General features: G+C 40.3%; 1 protein-coding gene across 3 annotated transcripts in view; it reads right to left on the bottom strand.

Moving 5' to 3' along the window:
- The window catches only part of ror1 (receptor tyrosine kinase-like orphan receptor 1), a 327496-nt gene that overhangs the window by 97226 nt on the left and 205670 nt on the right, over positions 1-24600 (bottom strand). The window contains exons 1-2 of one of the 3 annotated variants that reach the window (XM_069938331.1): positions 17443-17707; positions 15649-15775 (exon numbers count right to left, since the gene is read on the bottom strand). The exons of 1 other annotated variant lie outside the window; for it this stretch is intronic. Coding sequence is in view for 1 of the 2 variants with exons in the window: in XM_069938330.1 (XP_069794431.1) it covers positions 17443-17494 (52 nt within the window). In the remaining variant the exon portion in view is untranslated. Of the gene's footprint in view, positions 1-15648; positions 15776-17442; positions 17708-24600 lie in introns of those variants that run through there. One more of the 3 variants, XM_069938330.1, reaches the window with a different exon arrangement.

Here is a 24600-nt window from a genome sequence, read left to right as displayed (position 1 = left end):
ACATTACAACTCATCCCAATAGCTGCAATTTTGCCCTACCTGCCTAACTTCCACAAACTCTCTACCAGCAAGAGATTCCTTTCAACTCATTGCTGCATTCTAACTGCTGCTCAGTCTGGTATGACTAGACTGAGAGAATTGCAGTATTGAAATGTAACATGATCTACCTTCAAGGAGATTAACAATGGCATTTCCATCTCTGATGTGAGGTCTTTAACATAACAGATACATGGTCTTTGCCCTAGCTCCAAGAAAAGTGCAGAGAACAAAACAAAGGACTCTACATCACCTTTGTTGACCTCACCAAAGCCTTCGACACCGTGAGCAGGAAAGGGCTTTGGCAAATACTAGAGCGCATCGGATGTCCCCCAAAGTTCCTCAACATGATTATCCAACTGCACGAAAACCAACAAGGTCGGGTCAGATACAGCAATGAGCTCTCTGAACCCTTCTCCATTAACAATGGCGTGAAGCAAGGCTGTGTTCTCGCACCAACCCTTTTTTCAATCTTCTTCAGCATGATGCTGAACCAAGCCATGAAAGACCCCAACAATGAAGACGCTGTTTACATCCGGTACCGCACGGATGGCAGTCTCTTCAATCTGAGGCGCTTGCAAGCTCACACCAAGACACAAGAGAAACTTGTCCGTGAACTACTCTTTGCAGACGATGCCGCTTTAGTTGCCCATTCAGAGCCAGCTCTTCAGCGCTTGACGTCCTGCTTTGCGGAAACTGCCAAAATGTTTGGCCTGGAAGTCAGCCTGAAGAAAACTGAGGTCCTCCATCAGCCAGCTCCCCACCATGACTACCAGCCCCCCCACATCTCCATCGGGCACACAAAACTCAAAACGGTCAACCAGTTTACCTATCTCGGCTGCACCATTTCATCAGATGCAAGGATCGACAATGAGATAGACAACAGACTCGCCAAGGCAAATAGCGCCTTTGGAAGACTACACAAAAGAGTCTGGAAAAACAACCAACTGAAAAACCTCACAAAGATAAGCGTATACAGAGCCGTTGTCATACCCACACTCCTGTTTGGCTCCGAATCATGGGTCCTCTACCAGCACCACCTACGGCTCCTAGAACGCTTCCACCAGCGTTGTCTCCGCTCCATCCTCAACATCCATTGGAGCGCTTACACCCCTAACGTCGAAGTACTCGAGATGGCAGAGGTCGACAGCATCGAGTCCACGCTGCTGAAGATCCAGCTGCGCTGGATGGGTCACGTCTCCAGAATGGAGGACCATCGCCTTCCCAAGATCGTGTTATATGGCGAGCTCTCCACTGGCCACCGTGACAGAGGTGCACCAAAGAAAAGGTACAAGGACTGCCTAAAGAAATCTCTTGGTGCCTGCCACATTGGCCACCGCCAGTGGGCTGATAACGCCTCAAACCGTGCATCTTGGCGCCTCACAGTTTGGCGGGCAGCAACCTCCTTTGAAGAAGACTGCAGAGCCCACCTCACTGACAAAAGGCAAAGGAGGAAAAACCCAACACCCAACCCCAACCAACCAATTTTCCCTTGCAACCGCTGCAATCGTGTCTGCCAGTCCCGCATCGGACTTGTCAGCCACAAACGAGCCTGCAGCTGACGTGGACTTTTTACCCCCTCCATAAATCTTCGTCCGCGAAGCCAAGCCAAAGAAGAAGACAACAAGTAGCAGTAGGCCATCCAGGCCTCATCCCTGCTCCATGATTCCACAAGTTCATGGCTGCCTTTTCACCTCAGTGCCACATTTTTGTGCTCACCTGGTGCCCTTATCAACTCACTACCTACTGTGCATCTTGAATACACACATCTGAACTTCCAGATAGAGAATCCCAAAAAATTGACATCCTCGCAGTGAGAAAATATTACTGTGCTGAATGGCACTATCTTAGATTGAGAGTGTAACCCTTGGTGCTGAAGAAATATCACAAGTTTTGTGCATTTTAAAGAGATCTTTCTTCTAAACTTTAGAGATCTGTTGTAGCGAGCCAGGTCAACCTCACACACGATGGGCCAAATCACCATAGCGAACAGCTAGCGTGGCTGGGCACAGGGGCTTTTCCCCCACCGCGCAGAAGTTCCAGGCTGCAGGAGTGCGTTGCCAGGGGAACGGCCAGGCCTCACAGCTGCATAATGACTTCAGTCCTGTGAGCCTGTCGCCTCCCCTAAAAAGGAACACACGTGGTTTGAATAAACAGCAGTTACTGGTTTACTTGCTTGGTGAGGACAACATTTATTTCAGCAGCTCTGCCTTTAGCAGTGCTACAGCGGTGACCCCGAAGAGGTTCTAATGTTTTCAGAACCCACAACACGCAGCAAAATGAATCCTATCGACTCGTCCACAGCCCAAGCGGCTGCCATCAACAGATCTCCCACGGCAGTTTACGCCATAAGCGTCCACTTACCGCCATCTGGGCAAACCAGCCACACAGTTGGCTGCAACTTGCAGCATCAAAGTTCACCCTGTGAGGTATAACAGATGAGGACATAAAGTTATGGCATGTGGTCAGCGCTCTGGACTCCACCACAGCAGCAAAAGTCGCCCCATTTATCAACAACACAATTGTGGACAGCAAGTACATGATGTTTAAACAGTGTTTGCTCGAGTCATTTGAATTTAGCCAGCATAAACGGGCCATTCACATGCTTAACACACAGGACCTAGGTGATTGCAACCCCTCAGAACTGATGCAAGAGCTAGTGGCACTTGCAGACAGACACCCAAAGTGCTTCCTATTTGAGGCCCTGTTCCTTTCCAAGTTGCCCGTCCATATTGTTACTGCTGCCATCTCCAACATGGACTTTGCCAAACCGCACCTCTTAGCGAGAGAAGCAGACCAGCTCTTCTGCACTCCGCAACCCAACTCCATCCACGTGCAGCCCATTTGCACAGTGGGAGTAACAGCATAAACCTCGGCCACGTCATACGCTCCATCGCAGCAGTCCAGCCACAACGCAGCAACCACAGTGACAAAACAACAGGGTACCGCTGCTACCACCGTCGGTGGGGCCTCAATGCCCAGCGGTGCATACCGCCCTGCACCTTTTCAGGCAGCAAACCCAGTCCGATGCAGGGAAACGATCAAGTCAGCCGCCATTAGTTTAGCACTGCTACACTGTCTCTTTCTAGAGCCTCATGACTCATCTTCTAACATTCCTGTGTGAATGTGAAGTCAGTGGATTCAAGACCTCAAGAGAATCTTTAAGCATGTCCTAGGAGGATCTTCTTTCCAAGATTCTTATTTTCTACAACCCAGTGTCAAATCAGAAACAGGTTTATTATCATGGTATGGAATTGCCAATGCTCAGGACAAGGAAAAACGGGTTGTTAACTCAGCCTGCGACATCACGGGCACCAGACTTCACTCCATTGAGAACGTCTACAAGAGGGGGTGTCTTAAGAAAGCAACCTCTAGACTTAAGGACCCCACCACCCAGGCCATGCCCTCTTCACTCTGGTACCATCAGGAAAAGGTACAGGGGCCTGAAGACAGGTGGCACAAGGACAGCTTCTTTACCTCTGTCATCAGATTCCCTAATGAACAATGAACTATAGACACTGCCTTCCTTTGTCTTTTTCTACACTAATTTTGATTATTTTGTAAAGTGGTTTATACAAATGTTTGCACTGAGATGCTGCCACAAAACAACGAATATCATAATGTGCTCATGACAATAAATTCTGACTCTGGATATTTGTCACGAAATGTGTTGTTTTGCGGCAGCAGTATTATGCATTACAGGTGCAAAGTTGCTATAAATTACATTTTTGTAAATATACTAAAAATAAAAAATTAGTACAAAAAAGAGAAAAAAAATGAGGTTGCGTCTGTGGTTCGTAGTCCATTCAGAAATCTGATGGCGGAGGGAAAGTTCCTGCAAGGCTCAGGTAGTTTCCATAGTTAGTTACCTCCTGCACAAACTCCCATGTACTCGAGCGTGGTCCCAGAGAAAAGAAAACAATAGCACCCCTACTTGAGGATATCCTCAGTATTCTCTGTCAGGTTTCTGGTGATCCTGTTATAATTACTGAAGCACAAAGTAAATAAACACCCAGGCTGAGAGGAACAACCTGTCCCTCAAGACCCAGTCCTCTTTATGGAGCCACAGTTGAAACCTGGTAACAACACATTCTGCCTAAGAATCGAAGAGTCATGTGAACTTCCCAGTTACATTGCATTGGGTATGAGAGATTTCACTTTCTTAAGCATACAATAAGGATTTTGTTCCAGTTTCATAAATTTTTTGAGTTTAATAATTTTGTTTTATCTAGTAAAATGTTTCTTAAATTCTTTTTTTAAAGCATCATTGATGAATAAGGCATTTTCAATATGGAAAACTAAAGGAGTAATAACCTTTTCAGACCTAAATGCAGGAGACTGTTTAATGTCTTTCAATTAAAAGTAGTTAGTAGACATGGACTTCAACTCAGCACATCTTATTCTGGAAGTTTATAAACTTGTTCTTGCCTCTAAAATGTAAATTAAGTTGACATTCCTTGGTGGGTTACATTAACAGACAGCAATTCATTTACCACAATATTCCACACCATATCATTATCTTTCTTTACCATTCTGCTGCTTTCCCATTTGTAACATTGTTTTTAAAGGAGTCACTTTTCAGTCCGCCAATTCCTGCCACCCTTCCTAGGAACCGGGTAAACTTCCCTGGAAGGCTGCACCTCCGTGGTCTTTCACGCTGTACAATGAATTATCTGGTAAATCAGTAACCGGGCAATTTAAGTTCTAGCAGTGACGATGCGAGAGAGCAGGTTGTGCTTTCACACTGCCAAAAGGCAATGGGCAGGTTAACTTGGCCGGGCTCTGAGAGTGTCCCCCCACTGCCTCTCCCCTACCAACATGTCTCCAAGCCCAGTTGAATTTTACCTGCTCTGACCGGTTGGGATGTTTCACACTGCATGATTACTGGGTAACTTACTGGGTAAATTGCCCAGTTAACCTACATGTGGAATTATTTTAACTTTAAGCTTCTAAATTACCACTGGAGCATCATCATCTGGGGAGGAAGAGAGGAAGACAGGTGGTAGAAGAAGAATAAATCCAGCTCAATAGTAGTAGCCTTCTGAGTTTACTAGAAATAACCCTTGAAAAAAAGATCAAATCTAATATGCCTACTTCCCATCCCTCCCCCAGGAAATACTTGTGTGGGCAATACCAGGAGAGGCAAAAAAAAATTCCATCCTATGAGATTTCTGCCTTTCCAGATTAATAATGCATCTGTGTTTAAAAATGAAAAAAAAACCTATTGATATTGAAGTCAAGTTTTAACACCCTTATCAACAGTTCGGCTGTGATCAATGAACTCAGCAGGACCCGAATAAAATCTTCCTGATGTCTGTGATCAAAATACTCATTGTTGAGCCGTCAGGGCAGTTGAAATTTCTTTTTGAATCTCAAAGAGATGAAAGAAATAGTTTAGTTTTCAAATCTGCAGAGTGTTTACATAAAACATTTAGCTAGGTGTCGTAAGACCTCAGCCAGAACAGATTCTCAGTGTGCTGACAGTCCATGACATTCCTGACATGAGGAGAAGCCAACACATCTCCCAACCAACCGTGTCAGCACTGAAATTAATGGTTAAAGCAAACCACGCTGAAGGAGTGAAGAGTGAAATGTTCATGAAGACACTGGTGCTTCATAAATGATAAAATTTTTGGACTTGTCAGTTTTAGTAAGATTATTGGCAAGATCAATCCAAATTCTTTGTTATTAGCTAAACATTTAACAGAGCTATTAATATTAATAACTAATTAGTAGTGACGGGCTTATATGTTCCACATTTTGTTTGAAATAGGCAGACGAGATCATCTTATCATTTACGGGCAGAAATAAACAATTTATTTCTGTAGCTGCCTCACTAATGTTAGGATCTTTCTTGTGGAGGCTTTGGAGGACTGGCATGTGATCTCACTTAAAAAATATTTCACTGAACTTCATTACCAGCTTACAACCAGAGGTGAACATGCCTTGGGAGATGCTTTACTACAAAAGAAAGACAGGGAGTCACCCTAATATCTCAGAGTAAATCTTTTCATCTCCAAGACTGAATGATCAGGAAAGTTAAACATTCTGCCTGTGCCAATTTAGCATAGTTTTTTTTTCAAACTTTATTTAAAAGATAACAAAAATATAACATACAGTATAGAAATAATCAAAAAAATTTTTCAAAGATATTAACACCCACCCCACCCACCCCTTCAGTCTTAAGGGAAGCAAAAATAAAGATTATATATATTTAAAAAGAAACTATTATAAATGTTAGTAACATTTCAAAGTATATCTAAATGCATATATTTCAAATATGGAGACCACTTACTAACAAAAAAAGAATAATTATCATGTAAATTATAAGTAATTTTTTCCATGACAATACATACTTACAATTAATTGTGCCAACATGATATATTAATATCAGTATCATCTTTTTAAGTACTGGCAACACATTTACGCGCTACTGATAACACCAAACGTACAAAAGCAATTTGAATTTTATCCAATCCCATTCCCATTAACGAATACAAATTTCCCAACAAGAAAATCGTTGGATCTAACAGTAATATAAAATTATATAATCTCTCCAAAACTACTTTAATTCCTTGACAAAATGACTGAACTTTAACACAATTCCAAACAGCAAGTAGAAAAGTTCCAATACATGAGCCACATCTAAAACAAGAATCTGAATTACTAAACCCATATTTTTTAACTTTTCCGGGGTCAAATATAATTGATGTAAAAAAAATTATAATTAACCATTCCATATCTTAGAATTACATTGTCCTGACACATATTCGCCCAGTCATCTTCAGGAAAAATAAATACTAAATCACTCTCCCATTTAAGTTTAGATTTCTCCCAATCTGACTTATCCATACTATCTTGTAACAAATTATACATAACTGAAACATATCCCTTTTTCGGTATAGAGGAAATCAAAGATTCAAATCTCGACAAAGTAGGTAAAATCATCTCTCTACCATAATTATCTTTTTATCAAAGCTCTAAGTTGATAATACACAAACAAAGAATTTACAGGTATATCAAATCTTTCTCTCAATTGATTAAAAGAAAGAAATTTCCCCTCTACAAAACAATCTTGTATTGTCCTTATACCTTGTGAATCCCAAATCTTTAAATGATTATTAAACATTGAAAAAGGAATAAGCTGATTATTATACAATGGAGTTAAAATTGATAATTTATCTTTTGACCCTAACACCCAACTTTTTTTATCAAAATCTCTAAAAAATGTTTCAATATCGGCATATCATATTGCTGTATCAAAATCAAATTCCAACGAAATATAAATTCATGTATCTCAACCCAAGAAATACATGCCATCTCCACTTTAACCCAGCTAGGAGGCTGATCTAAATCCATCAATCTACTAACAAATTTCAACTGGGCTGCTTCATAGTAGTTTTGAAAATATGGTAATTGTAATCCGCCCAATGCATACTTCCATGTAAGTCTATGCAATGCCACTCAAGCTAATTTACCTTTCCAAAAAACTCTCGCACTTTATTCAAATCTTGAAAAAAGCCCTTAGAAAGTAAACAAGGTATTGACTGAAATAAATATTGAATTTGAGGGAAAAATATTCATTTTAATACAATTAACCCGACTAATCAAAGTTAATGAAAGATCTTTCCACTTAATCAAATCTGCTTTAATTCATCTTAATATAGGTACATAATTTAATTGATATAATGATTGATAATTAGTATCCATAAACACACCTAAATATTTAATTTTACTTGTCCACCTTAATTCTGTAATAGTTTTAAATTCAGAAAAATCTCCCACTCCAACTGGTAAAATTTCACTTTTATCCCAATTAACTTTATATCCTGATAGTTCTCCAAATTTCAACAAACACTCTTGCAATTTTTTCAACGACCGTTCCAGTTCCGTCAAGTATACCAACACATCATTCGCATATAAATTAATTTTATATTCTTTATTTTTAACCCTCATTCCTCTAATTTCTTCATTTTGTCTAATAGCCTGAGCTAATGGTTCAATAACCAATGCAAATAAGGCTGGTGACAATCGGCAGCCCTGTCGAGTTGAATGAGTCAATTTAAATGGTGAAGAAATCTGTCCATTTGTCACCACCCTAGCAATCGGGTTCATATATAAAGCCTTAACCCAACCAATAAAAAAAGAGACAAATTTAAATTTCTCTAACACTTTGAATAAAAAATCCCACTCAACCCTATCAAAAGCTTTTTCTGCATCTAATGGTTAAATTGATTTTGATATGCATTAACCAAAGTAATTAATCAAAATATATTGTCTGATGCATTTCTATTCTTAATAAAACTTGTTTGATCAATATGTACCAATTTGGGTAAATATTTAGCAAATCTATTAGCTAATAATTTCACTATAATTTTATAATATACATTTAACAAAGAAATAGGTCTATATGAAGACACTTTTAATGGATCTCTATCTTTTTTTGGAATGACAGTTATTAAAGCACTTGAACATGATTCTGGTAACTTCTGATCTTCAGTATCTTGATTCAACACATCTCCATATACATTAGAAAAATCATCATTAAAAAGTTTATAAAATTCCACAGCGAATCCATCATCCCCTGGGGACTTTCCATTAGGCATTTCCTGAATAGCTTCCTTAAATTCAAAATCCATAAATTAAGATACCAATTCCTGAACATCATTTCCATCTAATACCGGTAATTTTAATTTAGATAAGAATCAATAGCATCATTATCCTGTTTCCCCTCAGATGTATATAATTTCAAATAAAATGAATAAAACTGGTCATTAATTTCCTGAGGTTTGTAAGTAACTTTTGAATTCTTCTTCGCAGCATTAATAGTCCAAGATGTCTGTTTGGCTCTGAATTGCCAAGAAAGTACCTTATGAGCTCTTTCCACCAACTCATAATAATGTTGTTTAGATCGATTAATTAAGTGCTCCAACTGATTAGTTTGTTAAATATTATAACTTAATTTCAACCTTGTTAATGCAACTTTTTTATCTTCTGTTACATCTTTCTGAAAATCTTTCTCTTTATTTAAAATTTTATGACATGAATAAAATAAAAATTACATTTAAAGAAATAATAAAAAAAATAATATAATAAAAATTAGAATACTACATCATTAAACTACACAAATTAACCCCCCAATAATTATAACACAACATTAATCATCTAATTTAAAATTAATCCAACCCTTCCCCCCAAAATAAAGAGTGAAGAATTAATTAACAATGTTGTAAATAAAATAGAAAAAACCCCACTTACAAAAAAAAGGATAAAACTTAACAACAAAAAAATGACTAACAACAAAAAAAATATCAATACTAAAATAATACCCTTAAACATATATTTAAATCAAACATAATTCATGTATTTAACAAATGAAATCCACTTTAAAACTAAATTCAAATATTAAAATCATATATCAACCACATATCTATTATACAAAAAATCATAATTAATAATACATAAATACAGAATTTCTATTAATACCAAGTTTTCTTTATAATTCTTTGAGAGAAAAACATCCCTTAGAAAAATAATCAGATAAACTTTTTATTCCCTTCCCCTCCCCTTATATAAAAAAGAAAAAAAAGAAAAAAAGTTCAAACTCTTATAAAATTCTCCATATTCTTCATTTATAACATCTTCAAAATTCTCTATCGAAATTAACTTAATTTTATTAAACTCTTCTCCCTCAATGTATTTGTACTTAATTTTCTTCTTCTTCTTCTTATCACCTTTCCCCTCATCTTCCTCTTCATCTAATTCAACATCCTTAATTTTTGACTTATTATCTTCTGTGACATCATCCTCTTAAAAAAGAAAAAAGAGAAACCCCCCCCCAAAAAAAGAGAAAAAAGGAGAGAAAAAACCACATAATTCCCTCTCAATTACAATCAGAAAACAAAAAGAGTTAAAAAAAATTATTTATTTTAAAAAAATAATAAAAAAAAACCTTTACTTCTTAACCCAAAAATTAAAAAGAAAAAAAAAACAGGTCGGAGGTCACAACTACCTCCTCCTGTTTAAACCACCCAAAGCGGTAACTCCCCCAAAATATTGGGTGTGAGATAACTCACAGGTAGCTGATGACTTCTGGAAACTAGTGCCCACCCAGTTCCCTCTCCCAACTCCCATTTCATTAAACTATCATCATTATTTAAACTATTTAAACTCTTCTCAAAAAAAAAATATTTATTTTTTTAAATCAACGTTACCCCTTCGGTCACCATTGCTTCCATTTCTTTTAAAAATCTGAATCCCACCTTACATCTCTACTCTCTTTGGAGACCTTGAAGGACTACATCGTTCCTGAAACTGCATGATTGGTAGAGACTGAGCAAAGTCATAACCTCTTTAGGATTGTCAAAGAACTTTGGCTAATTTCCATCCTAAAAAATCTTCAGTACCGCAGAATACCTGAATGTTGCCTTATGTCTTTTTTATCCACAACCGTTCTTTCACAGAATTAAATTCGCGTCATTGAAACATAATTTCTTGACTCAAATCTTGATAGAAGAAAACAGGATTATTCTGAATCATCAAAGGAGATCTATTTTGCTGGGCATTTCTAGTAACCGTACGTAAAATTGTCTCTCTGTCACAATAGTTTAAACAATGGATCAAAACAGATCTTGGATTCTGTCCTGAAAAAGATTTTCTTCTTAAAACTCTATAAGCACGTTCCAGTATTAAACCTTCAGGGAATTTATCCTGTCCTAACACTCGTGGAATCCATTCAGTAAAAAATTTTCTTGGATCTGGTCCTTCTATGCCTTCTGGCAAACCAACAATTTTCACGTTGTTCTGTCTAGATTGATTCTCCAAATAATCAACCTTTTTTGCTAAATTTTTATTTTGGATCTGCAATGTTTCAATTATTCTATTTTCATCTTGCAGTTGATCCTGTGCATCGACTAAACCTTGATCACACGTTTCAAATCTTTCAATGGTTTCAAGCTTAAAAGCTCCATTAATGACTTCCGCCATCGCATTAATCTTGGAAATAAACAGGTTCACAAAATTAGCTAAGTGACTCAATACAGAATATATCTTATCTCCAAGATCCTTAACAGACATTTCAACAGAAGTAGATTCAGGCATAATGGGGTCTTGCTGTTCCTTAGAGACCACGGGATCTTCTGTCCCTTCCCTTAATTTAGTATCTTTTCTAGCAGTTTGACTTCGTATAAAAATCCCTCTCAAAGTCCCCCCAGCAATGCCAGGAGACTGAAGATCAGGGTTATCTTTAAGCCAAATCTCTTTAATCATCTTCACTGAATCGATGTCTGGAAAAACCGTTGTAATTGAAGATGCATTTTGCAGCGCCACCACTGTACCAGTCGAATGACAGCTCTTTAACTCTCCAGCTGGTGGCGCCCCAGCTGATTTCACTGTCAAAGACTGAGTAACAGCACTCACAGTGGCCGTTGTGTGAAATACTGGCACCTGTCCAGCTCCTTGGTCCGAAAGCTGTTGAATGCGACCTTCAAAGAGCCTCACCGGCTTAAAACGGAGCTTCAATGCCGAACTCTGCACATCCTCCTCTGGATCCATTCTACGCTGAGTCCTGGCTTCTTGTAAACAAGTAGGCTCAGACAATTTCGGAAAATGTAGTTTTTTAACAGTCTGTTGATGTTTTCTTTTACCTCTTTTTTTGTATATAAACCATTAGGCACTAATCCAACATCTCTTATTATTTATAAACTTTTAAAAGAACTTTAATGGGCACTTAAAGACAAAACAATAAATCAGAATCAGGAGAGGTCTGGAAGGCACATCTGTTCCCTATGCCATCTTGCCACGCCCTCTGAAAATCTTTCTCTAACTCTAAACTTTCTCCCATATATTGTTTCTTAACTTTCGTAGAATAACTAATAATCTTCCCCCTCAAATAAGCTTTTAAAGCATCCCATATTACAAAATGACTATCCACAAAATTAACATTCTCGATCAAAAATAAAGAAATATAGTCTTTAACAAAAGTGACAAACTCTGTTTTTTTCAATAACATTGCATTAAACCTCCATCTAAATGACAGATGTACTACCTCTGAACTTTCACAAGAAAAAAGTAATAATGAATGATCTGATATAACTCTACTTTTATATTCAGCTCATAATACTTTACATTGTAAATGTGCTGATACCAAAAATAAATCTATTCTAGAAAATGAATCATGTCTTGAAGAATAAAAAGAGAAATCTTTCTTTGTAGGATTAACTTTTCTCCAAATATCCACCAAATTTAAATCTTTCATTAACGCATTAATTTGTGTTGCCATCTTTGATTTCCTTATACTCTTTGGTTAAAATCACCACCAACTAAAACATTTTCATTAGCTTGAGTTAACAATAAAAATGCTTCTGAAATAAACTGCTCATCATCTATATTAGGGGCATAAAGAATCAACAAAGTCCAAGATTCAGCAAAAAATTTACAGTTCACTCTTAATACTCCGCTAGCATACCCCTCTAAAGATTCCAATTCAATTGGTATTTTTTTATGAATCAAAATCTCTACTCCTTTTGCCTTAGAATTAAAAGAAGAAGGAAAAGCATGACCAACCCAATCTCTTTTCAATTTCAAATGTTCCTTTTCAGTTAAATGTTTTACTTGTAAAAAAGCAATATCAATTTTCATTTTTTTAATATAAGCCAATATTCTCTTTCTCTTAATTGGATTATTTAACCCCTGAACGTTAAAAGTTACAAAATTCAATTTACACACTGTAAAATAATGCTCCCCTCTATAATTCTTCCAAGAAAAAAAACCCTCAAAAAAATCCCTGAAAAACACACAAAAAAAAACACCCAAAGGTAGTAATACCTAGTGGCAGATGACTATCAAAGTTTTCAGTGTCATCCACCCCCCCAACAAAATACATATTTATTATTTAATCAAACACAATAGAATATAGTCCATATATTCAGCCCAATGATTCCAAGCCCAACAACTGCTCCGGATCTTCAACATCAAGAAGACTTTGTGTCAACTCTTCTTTCTTTCCATTCTTTCCATACTTTCCATTCTTTCCATTCCCATGTCCATTTCCATTTCCATTTACCCTCCTCTTAGGAGACAAAGAAGGAAAACACCCATTTCTTCGCAATTCCGGCAAAGAATTAGCAAAAACCAAAGCATCATGATCATTCTCAAAAAATTGAGATTGAAAATTTCAATAGAAAACCTTCAAAATTGCAGGATAACGAAAAGCAAACTTGTAGCCTTTTCACCACAAAACATCTTTGGCCGTATTAAATTCTCGTTGTCTTCTAATAACCTCTTGGCTCAAATTGGCATAAAAAAATCACTGTTATTTTGAACCATTAATGGAGATCAATGCTGCCGTGCGTTATGTACTGCCATATGTAAAATCATTTCTCTATCTTGATATTTTAAACAATGCTCTCGGTGTTTGTCCTGGAAGTGATTTTCTTCTCAGAGCAATATGAGCCCTATCCAGTTCCAAACCTTCAGAAAAAACTCTTTACCCAGCACCTCTGGGATCCAGTGCTTTAAGAATTTTATGGGTCAGCTCCTTCAATGTCCTCTGGAAGACCAACTATTTTCACATTATTCCTTCGAATTTGATTTTCCAACGAATCAATCTTCTTCATTAAATCTCTTTTTTGAATCCCCCCAATCTACAAAAGAACCTTCCACTTTTTCCATTTTTTTCTCTATTATGTTCTACACTCAGAGAAAGCTGTTTCAATTTTCTTAAAATTATCTTGCCCAGTATCAACTGATTTTATATATCTATTAATATCACTTTTAACTACAGTCATTTCCTGTTTCACAGTTGATATTTCATCACACAAGGTATTCATTTTATTTTCACCTCAATAAATCCTTGATTCACTTGAGTTGATATTTGTTTTGACATATGCATTTGACAAGCAATCCCTTCTAAAACAGTAAACACTGAATCCATTCCAGATTCCACTTCCACTTTTTGGAGCAGAAGGTCAGACATGAAGTGAAAAGCTGCAGGAGGACCGGGCCGTCAGGGCGGTGGAACCAAGCGCCGACAGTTTTCAGATGCTCCACCAGCTCAATAAGGTAAGTTCCTCTTCTTTCTCAGTCATCGTAGGTCCTTTGGCTAAATGGCTGAGGGTCTGGACAACCGACACCGGTACCCCAACCTCTTCGGGACGCCGGCGTTCGGGCTCCCCCACAGCCCACACTTTTTCCAGGAGTTCTCGGACCCACAATGCCCTATGCAGGCCAGGCAAAGCCGCCAGACGCGCAGGAACATACTCCGACGCTATACTGCACGCCACTGGGCTGCCCAGCGAGGTCGTGGGTCCCCTTATTAGCCGAGCCGCCCACGTGCATGACTTCACGTGAACGCGAGTTGGCAACAGCCGAGCTCACCAATATGCCAGCACCATCTTGCAGAGGAGGCAGGATCGGCGCCGGAGTCAGACTCAAACGGGCTGGAGTCCTCTGAGGCTTGAAGACTCCCAACGACGACTCTGTGGATTCAGCTATGAAGGTAGGCCCCAATTCTTCCGCACTTTTAAATGGTAGATTTTTCTGAAGCTGAGGTTTAAATGTTTTTCACATTGGATGCCATCATAAATCAGTTATTTAAACAACTGTAAATATTATTTTTAACCACTTTTATGCTTTTTAAAAACCAGGTATTTAATGATCCAGCTGGGGAAAGGTGAAATACATGTCTTTCTTCTACGTCATCTTGCCACGCCCCCCCCCACCCCACCAATTTTGCATAGTTGTGGCAAAAAAATTACTACAATTGGCCACAACCCTTCATTTAGTGAAAGCAAAATTGGACGGTTCTTGAGAGACATCCACAGCAGTAGCCTAATATGCCACAGTGCATGCATAAGGATATAATTTAGGCTTTTATTTTTAATCACTGGATATTATCTAATGTCCAAAATATGTATGGAGAGGCTGGTAATGGATGAGCTGAGCATTCAATATTGGTGCCTCCTGGGGACCCAGGTAAAGCCTCTTTAGATTGCTTTCAGGTTTGTCACACAAACATAACTGACATTCTTTCGAACTCTGTAGTTTACAGAGCTGCAGTGTTAGGCACTGTTTAGTAGCATTTCATTTGCACATATCCATGATTGAGTAGTAAAGGAATGGGAAAGACAGAGAATAAGACTTTACATCCATGATTCACCAGAGAAGAAATAGCCCAGTCAGTGTTGGAGGGAGGAATGGGATGGAGTTTTGCCAAGAGATCAGATCAGATGAGAAATAAAGGGAGGGGAGGAATGAAAAACAAATTTACCATGGACTACTGCCATATTTATATAAATGGTGTGATATGATCAGGGCAGACATGTTGAAAACCACATGGTCTCTGCACCAGATCAATCATAAAATGAACTGCAATACATTGCCAGAATGTTCAAAAACGTCATTCTGATGACTTGCTGTCTTGTTACCCTCATTTATGTAGTTCCAAGCCATGTGGCCAAGTAGTTCCACTTCATCCCCTGGACTAAATTGAGTTGTGGAAAGGCAGCAACTTTGGTTTAATGAGACTCCTCTCAGAAAGTAGTTAAGGTGAGCATATTGCAAGTTTGAGCTTAATTGCAGTACAGTACTTGAAAATACCTTGTTGAAACTCACTTGCACTACAAGGTAGAGTGATGCTGGCATCCTGAGATCAGACAAAATTGGCAGAGATAATTCAACGTTAGTTATTTCTGTTATTATCCCAAGGGTCGTGCGCTTGTTCTGTATCTTCTGATTACTTCTACATGAGAAAAAAAAGATTTCTTGCGACAAAAGCATTTTAAGTAACCGTTACAGAAAACAAACTGGTAGGTCTACTGAAGCAGGCAATGAGAATGTTAAAACAATGGAACTGCCTCAGGGGCATGCTAGATGGATTAATTACATCCGGCAGGCCATGAAAATTGCTGACTATAGTTCACCAGCCAACAAATCTTGCGGTATTCATTCTGAACTTACTCGTGAAACAAGGTTGACAATTCTGCATGGTATTCAGAATCACACCGAGACGGGCAGATACATGCTGTTATTTAGTGTCAATGGTTGTTCTAAGTTCTCACACATGCCTGGTTTATCAGAGGACTCATTCATAGAAAGGGGTCAATAGTTTATATTAAAATGAAGGATCTTCTCTCATCATAACTGAATCAACAACAGATCCCATTTATAAAGAAATAAATGTTTGGATTTATATAGATCCCTGCAAAACCTCCAGACATCCCTAAGAAGAATGAGGGGAGATTTGATAGAGGTTTACAAAATTACGAGGGATATAGACAGAGTAAATGCGAGTAAGTTCTTTCCACTTAGATTAGGAGAGATAAATATGAAAGGACATGGCTTTAGGGTGAAAGGGGAAAGGATTAGGAGGGGAACATTAGGGGGAACTTCTTCGTTCAGAGAGTGGTTGGAATGTAGAACAAGCTGCCATCTGACGTGGTAAATGTCAGATTAAAACTTAATCTCAAGTTTTAAGAATAAATTGAATAAATGCATGGATGGGAGAGGTCTGGAGGGTTATGGAATGGGTGCAGGTCAGTGGGATGTTTCGACACAGAGTAGAATGCAGAATGGTCTGTTTTCTGTGCAGTAGTGTTCTATGATTTGATGGTTCTAAGCACAGTATAATTCTAATCTTACAAGAAATGCTGCCAATTTTTGCAACTCAAAGTCAAACACCTTGTACGATGCACTATTTCTTAGCCATATTGACTGAGGGATAAATATGAAATCAGGACTTCAGACCAAATCTCCTGCTTTTCTGTCAAAGAGTGCTGTGGGGTCAATAGCATTTTCTTGAAAAAGCAGATAGAGAACTTAGTGGCATTTCATCAAAACAAGGACATCAACAACGTAGCGTTCCCATCGGGTCAGCTTGGGTTATATGCTCAAACTTCAAGAGTAGCTCAGTGTATTTGCAACAAGCATCAAGCCCTTAGCTACTGTAAGGCCATAGTCCCCTACGCCATGGTAATTTGTCCCAGTGAATGGGATTAGTATAGCTACTGTGGACACACTAAGCCGAAGGTCCTATATCTGTGCTGTGTTATTATTACATCTCTTCCTTTAGCTTGAGGCATTTTTTCTAAATTGGACTCTCTATTCAGTACTTGCTGTGGTTCAATGTATAACACCTGTCCTCAACAACATAGCGAATTCAAGCCTCAGACAACTAATTGGTGATTAGGATGTCCATGATGGGCCAAAGGGCTTTTTTTCTGTGCCAAATGTCCTTGACTCAATTGTGTACCAAAAATAAGTACCATGATCGACTTAGCTACAGTTGCTTCATTCTGCAGCCTTCCACATTCCTGGGCAATCGAGTTATCAAATAGGTGGTGATGCAACCAATCAGTAAATTTTTCATTTTACACCTGTAAAAGACTAACGAAGTATTCAACAACATACCAAATCTCCTCAGATGTCTTAGAAAGTAGAGGTATTGGTGTGTTTTCTTCATGGTTGCCTCAATGTCCAGTAGGGGTCCTTTGATTTGTGGACTCCAGGCAACGAAGGTACTGAACTAATCTACCACTAATCTACCTCCGCCCCATCAATGAAGACAGATGTGTAGTCCTTTGGCTTCCCCTTCCTAAAGTCCATAAAAGCTCCTTGATCCTGCTAATATTGCAAGCAGGATTGTTGTCTGGCCCCACAAAACCAGTGCATTATTTCTATCCTATATTCTGACTCACTGTGATTCAACAATGGTGGAGATCCTGTCTCATTATGCAAGTAGATTCACTATGACAATATTCTGTCAGTATTATGACTACTCATGCCTGAAGTACATCAAATGCTGCATGCACATTCCACTTGATACAATTCACTGGAGACATGCTGGCACTTGCTTCATTTAAAAAAGTCAGTCATATCTATATAGAATTTTTCACAGCTTCAGGGTGTCTGAAACATTTTACTACTAATAAAATACTACAACTTTGAAGTTTAGCAACTGTGTAATGCAGGAAATGTGGGAAGCAATGTGTGCACAGCAATCTCCCACAAAGAATAACATGATAACGATTAGCTATGAATTTTCCAACAATGATCCAGGGTTAATATTGGTTAAGATACTGACGTCAATTCTCCTCTTTGAAATAGGTACAATTGATATTTTCCAATCACTTGAGAAGGTAGATTGGGAATCGGTTTATGAACCTGTCTGAAAGGTGCCATCTCTGAGACAGCAACCCCACCACAGAATGAAAATGAAGGATTGGCTGAGATTTTTAACTTTGTATCTGAAGTCAGACTTGAACTCACAATCTTCTGACGTAAGAAAGAAAGCTACAGAGCCAGCCCCTTTTCCACTGGCATCCCAGTTAATTGGCCATGCATTATCCCGGGATAGGAAGCCATTTGTGCTATTTCCACTGGGCCATCTTTAGCCAAGACATTGACTGCTTTTCCACTGAACACAACTCATCCCTGAGGATCAACAATTCAGGTGTCTAACCTTTTTATCCAGGATTGTCGAGACATGGCTCCTGCTGTTGTTCGGAATCTTCACCATTCACGTCCATTCTCCCCCTCCCACCCTGGCTTTCTGATGCCTCCCCCCCCAATCCACCTGCCCCCCCAGGGCTGGTGCCAGACTATTTTGCACCCTAGGCCAGGCTGAGCGCGAGGAGGGAGTGTGTGGTTGCTGGCCAGACCGAACGGTAGTTTGATGTGCGCCGTACAGGAGGCTCTCGACTAGCCATTTGGTCAGATGGAGGTTGGAGGAGAAAGGGTGGCTCGGGAGCTTGGCCAAAAAGGCACCAGTGCCGGCTGTTTGGAGTCGGTGGCCAAGCGGGGCAGAAGGTCAGACATGAAGTGCAAAGCTGCAGGAGGACCGGGCCGTCAGGGCAGTGGAATCGAGCGCCAGCAGCTTTCAGATGCTCCACCAGCTCGTCAGGCCGGCCCTCAGGCACACCCCAGCAACGCAGTGCCGTCCATCGCCCCTGCCCACTCCCCCACCATCTAACTCCCGAAGTGGCAGCAGGGGTGCAGTGCTGCTGAGCCTAGAGTTTGTGGAATGCTGTACCGGATTGCAGCGACGGCTCAATGCAGGAGCAATGGCCATTTTCTTTACCCATAATCCCCCACACAGCTGGAACCACTCTGGTCCTGGCAGGATAAAAGGTTAGGCACCTGTAGTCCAGGGATGCAACTTGCCCTTTTTCTCACTGCTTTAATCAGCACACCAGCATCAGCTGACACAGGGGATTTGAGTAGGGGTCGAGGCTGTCAATCCTCAGCATCATTTGACTCCAGCGTGCCGACTGAATGGCTCTTCCACTGGACCCTTAATCATTAAATTGGCCAACAATTCCTGGAACAAGGTGCCAATGGAAAAGGGGCTTAATAAATAGGGTTGATGAAAAATAATATTTTCCTGTCCTTAAAGAAAATTTATTCATTAACATTCTCTGTCCCTTCTTTCAATCCAACTATTCCCTATTCTGATGAAATGTCATTCACATGGAATGTTGAACTCTCACTGATGCCTGCTTAAAATGCTGAGTGTTTCTTATATTCCTTGTTTTATTTCTTTTAATATGCCCTTTGTTGCTTTGTCATCAATAAATTTACTGTTGGCTTCTTATTTAGTTTCTTTCTCCAGAAATATTTCATATTATTATGTTTGTAAGGATAACTCTTTGAATGCTTACAGTACGCTGCAGATTTTAAAGTGGGGATAGAAGATTGTATCAGGATACACACCTGAAACATTCAGTTACAACCCATTGTTGCACCAGAGCACAGTATTCAAGGTCAATCACCTTATAACCTTGGCCTATTTCTATCATCTCCTCAGCCCTACCACACTGCAATGTCCCTAATTCTCTATTCTGGCCTTTTCTGGATCCTCCATTTTTAAATCATCACCAGCGTGGGCTCGAAGCTCTGAACTTTACTCCAAACCTCTTTAAAAAAACTTGGCCTTTTCACGGTGCATTGCAAAATGGAAATTCCCTGGAAATTTTCCCAGGAAGCCTCCCGTGAACTTGCGGTGTGAAAAGGTCGGCCCTGGAATTTTAAACAGGTTAATGACCCTACCCGGGCTATCCTATCCCTGTGGTGTGGTGAGCCAAATGGCCAAGCAGGGAAGCCTCGTGACGTCAGTGCTTGCGTGCTGCATCACGTAGGCGATTAAAATTAAAAGACACTTACTGCCTGACAACAGCGGCCCATTATTGCAGCAGCGCAATGCGGGATGAATGGCCGTCCTTGTTAGCCATAATCCCTCACACAGCTGGATTTCCAAGAGTGGTTTCTGCTGTGTGAGGGGTTATGGGAAATGAAGTTGTCCATTCATCCTACATTGTGCCACCATCTCAACGTGCCAAAGCAGCCCCAATGTGTGGGGGGGTGGGGGTGGGGTGCGCGGGCGACCGACGGCTGGCAGGGGTGGGGAGAGAGGGAGCGGACGGGTGAGCAAGCAACCAACGGATGGCCGGGGGAAGGGACGGAGAGGGACTAGGCAGGATGGAGGAAGAGGGAGTGGGCAGGCGAGTGACCAACCGATGGATGGCCGAGGGAGAGGGAGTGGGCAGGCAAGCGACTGACGGTCAGCTGGGGGAGAGGGAGAGGGACTGGGATGAGGGAGGGAGAGGGAACAGGCACGCAAGTAAGTGACTAACAGATGGCCTGGGAGAGGGAGCGGGCGAGCGAGTGACCAACCAACGGATGGCCGGGGGGAAGGGACGGAGAGGGACGAGGCAGGACGGAGGAAGAGGGAGTGGGCAGGCGAGTGACCGACTGATGGATGGCCGGGGGAGAGGGAGTGGGCAGGCAAGCGATTGATGGTCAGCTGGGGGAGAGGGAGAGGGACTGGGATGAGGGAGGGAGAGGGAATGGGCACACAAGTAAGTGACTAACAGACGGCCGGGGAGAGGGAGCGGGCGAGCGAGTGACCAACCAACCGATGCCCGGGAGAAAGGGAGTGGGCAGTTGAGTGAGCGACTGACAGGAGTGCACCCAACCTACCAATGGGCAGGAAGAAGGGAGCAAACAGGTGAGTGAGTGACTGATGATGGACGACCAGGGAAGAGGGAGCGGGCAGACGTGCGACTGACCTACCAACGGCTGAGAGAGATGGAGTGGGTGGGCTTATGGGTGACCGACCTACCGATGGTTGAGAGAGAGGGAGCAGGCAGGCACTCAATGGATGGACAGGGGACTTAATCCTGTGAGTGAAATTGCCAGGGAGGGCAAATTCCCATGAATTTGGACCACATTACGAAAGGCCCAGGAGGTCTTGGATTCCTGGGAATTTCTCCGGGACAAAGTAGGGTCACTCGTCTGTGGTGTGAAACCGCCTACTCTTCAAAATGTACCTTTAAACCTGCATTTGGTCTTTTGAATAATATTGATTATGTTGCCACTTAGTAACTTGGGTTATATACAGACCCATGTAAATGTAAACTGCAGTTGTAGTGAAGATATGATTCCTATTGGAAGCTTTTACAAAAGTGAAAGCAAACTCAGAAAGCAATTCCCATTTATACTTATAGATCATTTTGTTAAAGTAAAACAGACTCATATAAGTAAGCCTTTAAGTTTATTGTGGGTGGGTCAGATTGATTATGATAAGATCTCGGTTGAAAGTTGAAAGCAAAAGCACATCAAGATTAATATCAGTGTTTGGCATGGTATCAGTGAGATTATTCATATCAATGGCTGAAAGGGTCATGGGTTTGCAGCCAATTCCAGAGATTTGAGCACATAATCAAGGCGAGCAACTCATTACACTACTCAATGCATGCTCCACTTGTCAGAGATGCTATTTTTTGGACGGAATAATGGCTTGGGGTTAAGTTACTCGAGTCATATCCAGAGACCTGGTCTATCGTTCAGGAGACATGAGTTTTAATCTTTCCACAGGGCCTCGGGAATTTATAAGCAAGTAATCAAGTAAATCTGTAATAAAAAGACTGCCGTAAGTAACAGCAACCAGATTACAATGCTGCACTTCAGAGAAAATGTATAGTATGGTTCAATAAGATTCTCCCCATATCCTTCCAAACTCCATTAAATACAGACCTGGAGCTATGAAATGTTCCTCATACATTAACCCTCTCATCCCCAAGATCATTCTCATAAATCTCCTCTGGACACTCTCCAATGCAAGCACATCCTTTCTGAGATATGGGGTCCAAAGCCACAAATTTAGATTGATCAAGACCTTAAAGAGCCATCTTTGCTTCTGCATTCCAGACCTGTCCAAGTGAATGCTTACATTTCATTTCCTTACTACCGTCTTTACCTGCAAGTTAACCTTTTAGGAATCCGACACTAGGACTTCTCTCTGCTGTCTAAATCCTCTCCCCATTTAGAAAGTAGTTGACTTCCTTATTCCTTCTGCCAAAGTGCACTTCCTGACACTGCATTGCATCTGCCACTTCTTTGCCCATTCTCCCAACCTGACAGGATGTGACATACCATGTTCGTAATTGCGCAGAAGACCATTTGTTGAGACAAATGCCACCGTTTCTCACAAACTGCAATTAGGTTGCATCAGTCTCAGGAGCACTCTGTGATATCCTGGCCCACACCAATTTTACAGAGACAGCTGGCACAAGAGACTTGACAATGAAACACATGCCAAAAATATCTACAGCAGAAAGAAACATGATTGCAGTCCACTCCTGGTGGATTAATTCTAAATATACTCAGGTCCTCAACTTGTTCATTTAACATTCTTACTCAGCATGAACTTGCAGGGAGCTGAGACCGTCTGCAGTTGACAGTTGAAGTGAATTGCCAAGTGCAAGGTTGAGCTACCCAGATGAGTACTCTCCCAATCGGGTCACTGGATGGCGAACAGGAGAAAACGGAATTTATGTTTCCTCTTATTTCCTTTTTTATGCAAGGCTCTGAAGGGGGAAATGTTGTGAATCCATCCTGGTTGGGCCTGGTAACTACCAACCACAACCTGAACCTCGAGCCATCTCATTTTATTTTCTCTAAAACACATCCAAACCATACTTCCCCGCCTTTATTTCAAATTTCTAAAAGTCATTAGCAGAAAAATGAACAATTCTTATGAAGGATCTCTAGCAATGGAAATCTGGAAGTGTACAGGACAAAGAAAGGTAGGGTGTTCTTCAAATATACTTGAATACTTCCATTAGCTAGGTTGTCATTTTGAATATTACTCAGTACTCTTCTATTCCAGGCCATTCAAAACTATCCTGGAACTAGTCCAGTATATCACCTGACTGATGGAAGCTTACTGAGGTGATTGGTGCCAAAAATAGATTATGTAATGCATCAGAGAATATTGACGATGAGCAAGAAGAGAGTAAACAAATCATTTTTGGAGAAGAGCCCCAGGGAAGTTTAAACAGGAATTGCTGCAGTTCAGGGATTGCATCTGTCAGTCTTCTCCTGAATCAATTAAAGAGCCATCTTCAGTGATGTTTTGCCCACATGACTAATATGTTTTCTTAACCTGCCTTATTCGCAGAACACCGCAATTGTTGGAAATTTGGAGGAGGATGTCTCTTGAATTAAATACAACAGTCACTTACAGAGGGAATGCAAAATATCCCCAAGCATTATTTTCTAATGTTTAGTTGGTATTCTGATTACTGAGCACTGCTTCATGTGATCTGTATTACTTCCCTACAGAATATCCATCCTCCCATTCAGAAACTGGTCATCTCTGGCATTCTGCACTCAAAATACCTTCACCAGCAAGTTCCCCAAACTTTGGTCAGCTTTGAAGGAAAATGACAATAAATTTCCTCAATTTGGAAAACAGGCCTTTGAATTTGCTTTGCTGGCTGAAAAGACAAAAATTTTACTGCACGATTCCTTTCTCTACATTGTAAGGTTAGCTCAACATCAACAATGAACTTGCAATTACATATTGCCAGCGCCCACAGGAAAAGGAATCCCAATGTTGTATGTGATGTCATGTATGTACTCTTGACAATAAATCTGAAATCTGAATAACTGATGTGCTCACCTTTAAAGTGCAAGCTTGGACAAGTAAGGCAAATTTAAATTCTAGTGAGTGACTATCTCAGAGGACCTTTCCGAATCCAACCATGAATGTTTGTCAATGCTCTTCTTCCTCAGGACTTGGCGAAGGCTTGGTATGAACTTGACAACCTTGACACCTTGTCAACCTCAAACACCTTAACAAACTTCTACAAATGTGTCATGGAAAGTGTGCTGACCAGCTGCATCACGACCTGGGATGGGGCACTAATACCTCTGAGAGGAAAGCCATGTGATAAGTAGTGGATGCAGCCTAGCGCATCACAGGAAAAATTCTCCCCACTATCTCAAAAATTTACATGGAACACTGCCAACGGAGAGCAGCAGCAATCATCAAGGATCCACACCACCCTAGGATACATTCTGATCTCGTTGCTGCCATCAGGAAAGAGGTATAGGTGCCTTCAGACTCACACAACCAGGTTCAGGAACAGTTGCCACCTCTCCACCATCAGAGTCCTAAACAATTAACTCAATCAGATTCTCGTTTAAGGGCTTTTACTTTGCACATTATTTATTACTGAATATTTTTTTTTTAATATTGTAGTCAGTTTGTCTACATTTCTTTCT

The sequence above is a fragment of the Narcine bancroftii genome, chromosome 5 (genome assembly GCF_036971445.1).
Source record: "Narcine bancroftii isolate sNarBan1 chromosome 5, sNarBan1.hap1, whole genome shotgun sequence".
NCBI classification, from domain to species: Eukaryota; Metazoa; Chordata; class Chondrichthyes; order Torpediniformes; family Narcinidae; genus Narcine; species Narcine bancroftii.
This window is presented reverse-complemented; position numbering and strand designations above follow the sequence as displayed.